This window comes from Octopus bimaculoides, chromosome 7, assembly GCF_001194135.2.
Source record: "Octopus bimaculoides isolate UCB-OBI-ISO-001 chromosome 7, ASM119413v2, whole genome shotgun sequence".
NCBI lineage: Eukaryota > Metazoa > Mollusca > Cephalopoda > Octopoda > Octopodidae > Octopus > Octopus bimaculoides.
This window is the reverse complement of record NC_068987.1, coordinates 39,732,781-39,742,640: the sequence shown is the minus strand read 5'-3', so window position 1 is coordinate 39,742,640 and position 9,860 is coordinate 39,732,781. Positions and strand designations below refer to the sequence as shown.

The window sequence follows — 9,860 nt, the reverse complement described above, 5'->3', positions numbered from 1 at the left end:
GGTTTGTGTTTTATCTACCTTCCTACTTATTAGGATTTTGGTTTTAGCTAGGTTGACTCTAAGGCCCTTCAATTCTAGACCTTGCTTCCACACCTGAAACTTCTCCTCTAGTTCTGATAGTGACTCCACAATTAGGGCAAGGTCATCAGCATAGAGGAGCTCCCAGGGGCAACCTGTCTTGAACTCCTCTGTGATTGCCTGGAGGACTATGGTAAATAATAGGGGGCTGAGGACGGAACCTTGGTGGACCCCTACCTCTACCCGGAATTCATTGCTGTACTCATTTCCAACCCTCACCTTACTGGCCGCATCTCTGTACATGGCTCGCACAGCTCTCACTAGCCATTCTTCTATGGCTGGACCTGCCCAATCTTGTTACAGTCTGTAACAATGGGGATTTCTTTCATTAATTTTTTATCTTTTACACTCATCTAAGAGAGACATTTTATTTTATTTCTTAGTTGTTATTTGTTAATAATTTGAATGGCATACATAAGGAAATTAAAGATATATGAAAAATAAAAAAGAATTCTCTCTCTCTCTCTCTCTCTCTCTCTCTCTCTCTCTCTCTCTCTCTCTCTCTCTCTCTCTCTCTCTCTCTCTCTCCGTCTGTCTGTCTGTATGTACATGTGTGTATGTTTGCATCTTTTATTGTTTACTTGCTTCAGTCATTAGACTGCCGCTATGCTGGGGCACCGCACCACCTTGTAGAAATTTAGTCACATGAATTGACCCCAGTACTTTTTTTTTAAAGCCTGGTACTTATTCTATCAATCTCTATTGCTGAACCACTAAATTACAGGAACATAAACACACCATCACTGGTTGTCAAGCAGTGGTGGGAGACAAACATGGATACTTCTTTCAGTTTTCATCTATCAAATCCATTCACAAGGCTTTGGTCAGCCTGTGGCTATACTAGAATACACTTGCCCAAGGTGCCACACAGTGGACCTGAACCCAGAACCATTTGGTTAGGAAGCAAACTTCTTACTGTACAGCCACTTCTTTTATCATGAGACTAAATGGCAGGCAAGTTCCAAGTGCCTCTGTTGTCTATTGTTCTCAGCAGGTTAACAATCCCCAATAATACATATAAAATCTAAGTGCGCTCTATGCCTTTCATTGTTTATAATCTGTACCTGTTTTTTGGTTACGAAATAAGTTAGACAAATGTATATTTACTTTATATATCAGTTGAAAACTTTCTTTTCACATTACACTTAATGTCCATGTTGGCATGGGTTGAAGAGTTACGTAGAAAGTTGGTATCTCAGCTACTAGCAGTTGAAACCTGCGTAATCTAGACCGTGTTTTTAAATTTCATTATTTGGATCTTTCTGATTTGGCAGATACCATTCTTTATTTAGTGTGTTTTCTACCGAAACACTTTAAAACTTCGTATACTTGTATATTTTGTCTTATAGAACAGAGAAAAAATTTTATATTCAAAGTTATTTCATGTTAAAAATTGTCGTATTTCGGTAATTTCAACCAATCACTGACGTCTATTCAGCTGAATACAGTTACTGCTGTTCTTTGTCAACAATAATTTGTGGTGGTGTATATATTGTTAGTCCCTGGAAATTAAAAATTTAATACTCTTATGAATATTGCCTGCACTTGTTATTGGAGCTGGCAGAATTGTTAATGCACCAGGCAAAATGCTTAGTGGCATTTCATCCGTCATTATGTTATGAGTTCAAATTCCACCAAGTGCTTTTCATCCTTTTGAATTAAGCACCAGTTATGCTCTGGGATTAATATAATTGACTTACTCCTTCCCTCAAAAACCAGGCCTTGTGCCTATAATAGAAAGGTTTATTAGCTACTGCCAATATGCTTGAATTACACTATTCTACTTGTTTCAGTTGATTGGATAATAGCTAATAAGGGAATTGGTAATTTTTCAGATTAACACCCGCATGATCTTCACTAGGGTGTTAGGGTTTTAGGGTCAGAGTTAGGGTTACGGTTGGAGTTTTAGGGTTTGGGTTAGGGAATTCCATCCCTAACCCTAACCGTAACCCTAACCCTAACCCTAAACACTAACCCTAACCCTAAAACCGTAACCCTGACTGTAAAACCCTAACCCTAACACCCTAGTGAAGATCGTGCGAGTGTTAATCTGAAAAATTACCAGGAAATCAAGCCAACAAAATAGTTGAAAGAAAAGGCTTCCAAACAGTTGCTTCATTTCCTAGAAAGCGCAGCCAAATCTTCCTCAAATCAAACTCTACCATCATTTAGAAAATGTGCTACTGAGTACACAGTACATAGAAAATTACCGAAAAATTGTTGAACAGATTTTCACCGAGTAGTTTGAAACATAGATACGCACAGCATAATTTATTATCTAAACAATATATGCGTTTCGTGTATAAAGCTTTCTTATTTATTGTGATGGCAGCTAGACGTATAAATTACCATTTTTCTGTAATTTTGTCTGCGTCAAAAGAAAACAAACCAAAAAAGCGGATGAAATATGTCATAATTAACAGGGACTAACGATATATACACCGCCACAAATTATTGTTGACAAAGAATAGCAGTAACTGTATTCAGCTGAATAGACGTCAGTGATTGGTTGAAATTACTGAAATACGACAACTTTTAACATGAAATAACTTGGAATATAGAAACTTTTCTTAACAAGGCTAAGAGAAAAAGATGTTTTATATGACACATTCTACCAGTATCCCAAGTTTGAAAGTGTTTCGTTAGAAAACAAATGGTGTCCGCCAAATCAGAAAGATCCCATTATTTTCTTTAACCTGGGCAATGCCAGGTTTTTCTGCTAGTATATACATATATATATAGAAGTGAAATCCACTTTATCATTTAGGGTATTTATTACACCCAAAATGGTAAAGTCAACCTCTGAACTTTTGTCAGTTAAACTCCTAACATCTTTTTATGTTTAATCATCTTGTTATTTGGTCAGTAGAGTACCATAAAGTAAGCCTCTAGCAATATATTCTTACATACGGTACAGCATTTTCATATGTAACATGCTTTCTTTATGTTTGATAGCCCTCACATTTGAAAGAATCTAGTGGAATCTACTGCTGAGAAGTGCTAATAGTTATTGTGAACTAAAAAGTGGTCCATTGGTTTTCTGTTTGATTTATGCTCATTAAATCTGTAATAGAAAAGGAAGAGTCAAATTTTATTGATCTGTTTTTTTATTCCAAATTGGTGCTATTTTATTTATAGCTCTTATAAATACAACGACATCACAACCTCCACTATCCCCATTCTCTAGAAATGTTATACTTCATGTCTATGTCGTGAAGCTGATGGGAGATATTTTCATAGAATGACAATAGCAAACTATGTCCGGAAAATAGAGCTGCCTTTTAAAGATGTAATTATATTTGTTGTTACATTTTCAGTTGAAGATTATGTTTCATTGAATGTTTCTTTACTCTTCCAGGTTACCCTGTTCATTCTCCTGAAGCCTATCTACCATACTTTAGAGAACATAATATTACTGCTGTTGTCCGCCTGAACAAGAAAATTTATGATGCCAAACGTTTTACTGATGCTGGTTTAGATCATTATGATCTTTTCTTCGTTGATGGAAGTGTTCCAACTGATAATATTGTGAGGAAATTCTTGGAAATTAGTGAAAAATGTGATGGTGGCCTTGCTGTACACTGTAAAGGTAGTTCACTTTTTTTTTATCATTTTGTAATGAAATATTTTGCTAGTAAATATCTGCTGTTTTATAGTTAGATATCATTTTTGAGGAAAAGCATCAAAGCCTTGTAATATCATGTCATAATAACTACTAGACTCAGTGACGGAGCCTGTATATGGTAGCTTGACCTACTAAAAATTCCAGTCAAATTTTCTTTCCACTACACTCTATCATTATAAAAAAAGTTTTAATAAATGGCTGAACAGAAAGATGGAACAGTCCCAAATGGTATGTCTTTGATCGTGGTTCTGTTTAAAGAGCAAACCTAGGGCTAAATAACAACAACTTTATTATATCATTAGCTACAATAGTCTTATACAATTTTTTTTATAGTTTATTGGCTATAATCTTTGTGTTAAGCTTTCAAAAATTATCTAAAATATTTTGCTACTGCTCACTTATGATATTCAATCACCAGTTAGCAAGCCCTACCAGTGAAGTTTCCCTAGCAGACCCTACAACCTAATAGATGTTAACCTAGTAGGTACTACAGCTCTGGCTGAAATTTAACTAGCAAGCTGTACAAACATGACTGAAGTTACATAAAGAATCCAACAGCTCTGACTGAATCTTACCCAGCAGACCATACAACCGTGACTGAAGTTTACCTAACAGGTCCTACAGCCCTAATTGATGTTTACCTCACAGGTACTACAACCTTGGTTGAAATTTAAGTAGCAGGCCCTACAATTTTGTTTAAATTTACCTAGTAGACACTATGGCCTGGACCGAAATTTACCTAGTAGGCCCTACAGCCCTACTGAAGTTCACCTTGCAGCCCCTACAGCATTGTCTGAAGTTTATCTTGCAGGCACTACAAATTTGGCCGAAGTTTACATAGCAGGTACTGTGGCTCTGGTTGAAATTTTCCTTGGCTGAATTTTAATCAGAAGCCACTACAAAATTAGCTGAAGTTTACGTAACTGGCTCTACCACCTTAGTTTAATTTCAACTAGCAGGCCCTACAACACTGGTTGAAAATTATCTAACAGACCCTACATTCTTAGCTGAAGTTTACCAAGCAAGGCCTACAGCCTTGACTCAAGTTTACCTAGCAGGCCCTACAGTCTTAACAGAAGTTTACCTTGCTGAAATTTACCTAATAAGCATTACAACATTGACTTAAGTTTACCTAATAGGCTCTGCAAACTTGCCTAAAATTTACTTATCATGCCTTACAGCCTTAAATAAGGCCCTACATTCTAGCTGAAGTTTACATAGTAGGAGCTACAATCCTGACTCAAGTTTAACTATAATATTGGCTGAAGTGTACATAGCAGCCCTAACAACTTTGAAGTTTACCTAGCAGGCCTTACAACTTTAACTGAAGTTTGCTTGGCAGGCCCTATAACCTTGACTGAAGTTTATCAATCAGGTCCTCCGTTCTTGGTTGAATTTTAACTAGCAGATCCTATAGCCCTGACTAAAGTTTACCAAGTAAGCTCTACAACATTGACTAAAATTTATCTAGTAGTCCCTATAGCTTTGACTTCAGTTCATCTAGCAGCCTCTCCAGATAATAAATCAAGTTATACAAGAGGGAATCTTACCCAGTAATTGGCATAGCACTATCATCGTAAACTGCTATAAAGGCAAAGGAGATACCTTAGAGAGAAGCAGATATAAAGGAATTAAATTACTGGATTAAATTATGAAGGTCATGGAGAAATTCATAGCATACTTGATTCTTAACAGGATAGATCTAGATGAGATGCAGTTTGGTTTCATGCCTGGAAGAGGAACACAGATTTTCCTAGTGAATCAACTACAAGATAAATATTTAGCTAAGAATAAACAATTATTCTTGGCCTTTGTTGTCTTGAAGAAGGCATTTGACAGGTTACCACATACAGTAATGTGGTGATCACTAAGGAAACTAAGCATTGACAAATGAGAGCTGTGCAAGACATGTACAAAGATGTACAAGTAAAGTGAAAGTCAGTGATGACTTCAGTGAAGAATTTAGTGTGAGGGTTGAAGCTCATCAAGGCTCAGTTCTCAGTCCCCTCCTGTTCATCATAGTTCTACAGGCCATCACAGAGGAACCCCTATATGCTGATGACCTAGTTCTCTAATCTATTAAAGAAGACACCCCAGGCTTGGAAACTAAACCTAAAATTGTGAGGCCTTATAGAAAATCTGGCAAAGTCAAAGGTTTTAATAAGTAGGAAAGAAGTCAGGACTCTGGTGTTTTTTAGAAAATGGCTTTGCTCAATATATAGAAAAATGGGTAGGTATAAATTCCATATGTTCTATTCAATATAAGCAATGAGCACACAAGAAATGTAGTGAACTCACTGACAGACTATCAGAGAATGTAAGCTTCAAGTACCATAGATGCACTGGTGCAGTTCATACAGGCACACTTCAAATTGTGTCTCTTAAATGTCCAGATGGCTGATCAGAATTAGTTGATAGCTTTTGTTACTTAGGAGATGTAATTAGCAAGAGAGGCGATTGCTCTGAAAGCATAGTTGCTAGAGTTAGAACTGATTGGAAAAATTTCAGGTAGCTACTCCACTGTTGACAATAAAGATCTTATCTTTAAGAGCAAAGAGCAGATTGTATGATGCTTGTGTTTGAACTGTTGTGTTGCATGGTAGGAGACATGGGCCTTGAATGCAGAGGACTTGAAAAGACTGGAAAGAAATGAAGCGAGCATGCTCCATTGTGTATGCAATGTGAGTGTGTAAAAGAATAAGTACAAAGATGCTGAATGAAAAACCAGGTGTAAGAGGAATCAAAATGCTCAAGAAAGAAGACTGTGCTGGTACAGACATGTGATGCAAGTATAAAGAAGTGTCATTTGCTTGATGTGGCTGGAACTTGTGGAAGAGGGAGACCCAGGAAGACCCTGAACCTAACAATTGAGATGACAAAAAAACCAGGATTTCTGATATGAGGTTTTCAAAAAGACTCACCCTCTTCAACAAGACTGAGTTCTAGAAGTGCTGGTTTGGGATTTCCACCAGTTACAGTGACCATTCCTACTCTCTCATGCCTTATGCCTACCTCTTCCCCTGCCGCCTAGATCCTACCACCTTATGTCTTGAAATCTTTCTTCTGGGCTTAAAAATTGGTTTATGACATTTGTTCTTTTGATTGTGTTCTTGAGTCTGTGGCTATATACTCTGTTTCTTTCCAATCTTCTAGAATAATTGTTATCCTTTGTATGTCTGAATAAAGGTTATTCATGTCTAGATAGTTCCTCCTGTCATAATTACTGTTTCTTTGTGTATAGTGGAATATCCTGTTTTGAAAGGTGTTCTACCTTGGTGGAAAAGGGTTTGGAAATCTTTTAGTGGGTTTATTTTGTTGTCTGCAGAACCTAGAATTGGTGTTGTTTCTTGCAGATCCTTGGTGGATAAATTCTTAATTTTTGATGTTTGTTTTGTCGTCTGTGAGTAAAACTAGTATGCTTTAATTTTCTTTAGAAGTAGATTAGAACTACTTTTAAACCAGACAGCATTCCTTTCCCAACACCAATTCTTCATTTAAACATTGTACTCTCCATAGTCTAACTGTTTTCAAACAGAATGCCTTCACTGTTTTTGAAATTTCCATTTCCATATGTCTATCAACAGATTTGAATTTTTCTTCATTTGTGCTGGCTCTAAGATGCAATAAGCTGAATTTCCATTTTCAATTTTTCTAGTGATCCTTTCTCTGAGTTTTCTTTCTTCTTCTAATTCCTTTTTGGTTGGTTTTATTTGAAATTATCTGTAAAGAAAAGTTGGGGTTGCATTCAACTAATTTTCATATGTGTTTACTTTGAAATTCTTTTTTAACAAATCCCAAAATGTAAATTTTAGCGTTCTGAGATTCTCATTCCAGATATGATTTAAACTGTGTTTGATTGAGCATGTTTGTCAATCCAGATCAGTATTGTTGATGTCTTAATTTAAATTAAAATTTTTTTTTCCATGTTCTGTGAAGCTGCCATCTCTATTATGTTACATAATTGGTTTAAAGTCTGGACACTTACCATTTGCCGGCTATTAACCCTTGTTGCTCAAATTTCTTTCATATAATTCCAAAATTTCTTTGGTTTTTGTCTGTCAAGATAGATATACTTTTTCTTTGGATTAGCAAGGCAACCAATAGTTTCATGTGAAGGGATCTCTACAACTGTCTCCATTTTGGAGAAAATTCCCATGTGGTTTGCTTGAACAGTTGTTGAGATCCATTGCACATGAAACTATCGATAGCCTTGTTAATCCACAAATAAGAAATTTATCCACCAATGTGTTGTTGAGCGCTCATTCTCACTGTCTGATACTAGCGTGTGTGTGTGTGTGTGTGTGTCTTAATCTATATGTATGTATGTATGTATGTATGTATGCATGCATGCTTGTTTGTTTGTTTTGAATATACACAAATATATTTACATATATTATTTTACATTTTTTGCTTTAACAATTTACAGCTGGTTTGGGTCGGACAGGAACCTTAATAGCTTGTTACATTATGAAGCATTATAGATTCTCTGCAGCAGAATCTATAGCATGGTTACGGATCTGCAGGCCTGGCTCTGTAATAGGACCACAGCAGAATTTCCTAATTGAGTAAGTTGTTAATTTTGATTTACTTAACTTATATTAATGTTTTATCTTTTCACATGTGGGTGCATATGTAAGAGAGAGAGAGAGAGAGAGAGCACATGTCAATGTAGATTATTGCTTTTGTTGTTTAATCCCTGTCAGCACTAATCCAGTTGACTTTTGATCAAAGATGTTCCACATGTAACCAATCCAGTTTTTTTTTTTACCACATTATCCGGTGTGTTCTTTGTTTAAAATCTAACTGTCATGTATGATTTGGATCTGTTAGAAGTAGCAGCCATATCTCCCTGAAATCATGTCTTATTGTTTATGTGTCTATGTGAGTCAAGTGTAGAAGCTGTATATGTAGGATTTGTTAGAATAAGGATGTAAATGAGCTATATGTGTGTATGTGTGTGTGCTTGGGTGTGTGTAGTCCCAGGTCAGCCCTGTTCAAACAGATCCTTTTTAATTTGTATTGGTCTGTTTGTATAAGCTACAGAGTGGGAATGTAGGCATGTAGTTTATCCTCTGACCCACTATATTTCTGTATGTTAGAAAAATCTGGTTCTACCACAGCAGAGATGAGCAAGAAGAACTCAGTCAGACCAGAAACTGTTACTATATGTGTTGTAATGTTTATATGTTCATGTTTGTGTGAATGTGTGTATATTTATATGTATGTATATATTTATATGTATGTGTGTATGTTGTTGCAGGAAGGCTGAGTGGTTAAGAGATTAGCTTCAGGGTCTTGAGTTCCTTGGTTCCATCCCATTGCTTGGTATCTAGGCCATACAACTTTACCATAGCTTCAGGTTGAATCATATCTTGTGAGTGAAATAGGGAAGATGGAAACTGCATAATAACTTGGCAGGTGGATGGTATCTCTAATTTAGAGGTACTGCTTTGTTAAATATTGTGTCATGTTGATTTTGCATGGGAAATATGTTATGGTTACAAAAACTAACTTCCTAGTTAACCTTCCTTTGATATTGCTGCACCTCTTATGTGTCCATAGCTTGCACTGGGTACATCTTATAGAGTTTCTACCTACACCTTTTCTACAGATCGAGCACGGCCTTCTACCTGAAGGGGTTTGTGTTTTGTCTACCTTCCTACTTATTAGGACTTTGGTTTTAGCTAGTTTGACTCTAAGGCCCTTCGATTCTAGTCCTTGCTTTCACACCAGAAACTTCCTCCTCTAGTTCTGATAGTGACTCTGCAATTAGAGCAAGGTCATCAGCATACAGGAGCTCCCAGAGTCATCCTGTCTTGAATTCCTGTGTTATTGCTTGGAGGACTATGATAAATAGGAGGGGGCTGAGGACTGAACCTTGGTGGACCCCTACCTCTACCCGGAATTCTTCACTGCACTCGTTGCCAACCCTCACCTTACTGACAGCATCTCTGTACATGACTCGCACAGCTCTCACTAACCATTCTTCTATCCCTAGTTTCCTCATTGACCACCAGATAAGGGAACGGGGGACCCTGTCAAAGGCTTTCTCCATGTCAACAAAAGCCAGGTACAGAGGTTTATCTTTGGCTAGGTATTTCTCCTGTAGCTGTCTTACCAGAAATATAGCATCAGTGGTGCTTTTCCCTGGCACAAA

The 9,860-nt window shown here is 36.8% G+C and overlaps 1 protein-coding gene across 19 annotated transcripts in view; it reads left to right on the top strand.

Annotated features, from left to right (window-relative positions):
• Nucleotides 1-9,860, top strand: part of LOC106880867 (dual specificity protein phosphatase CDC14A) — a 385,993-nt gene that overhangs the window by 230,544 nt on the left and 145,589 nt on the right. For all 19 annotated transcript variants that reach the window (XR_008264591.1, XR_008264594.1, XR_008264589.1 and 16 more), the window contains 2 exons: nucleotides 3,437-3,667; nucleotides 8,130-8,268. Coding sequence is in view for 13 of the 19 variants with exons in the window: in XM_052969515.1 (XP_052825475.1) it covers nucleotides 3,437-3,667; nucleotides 8,130-8,268 (370 nt within the window). In the remaining 6 variants the exon portion in view is untranslated. The remainder of the gene's footprint in view (nucleotides 1-3,436; nucleotides 3,668-8,129; nucleotides 8,269-9,860) is intronic.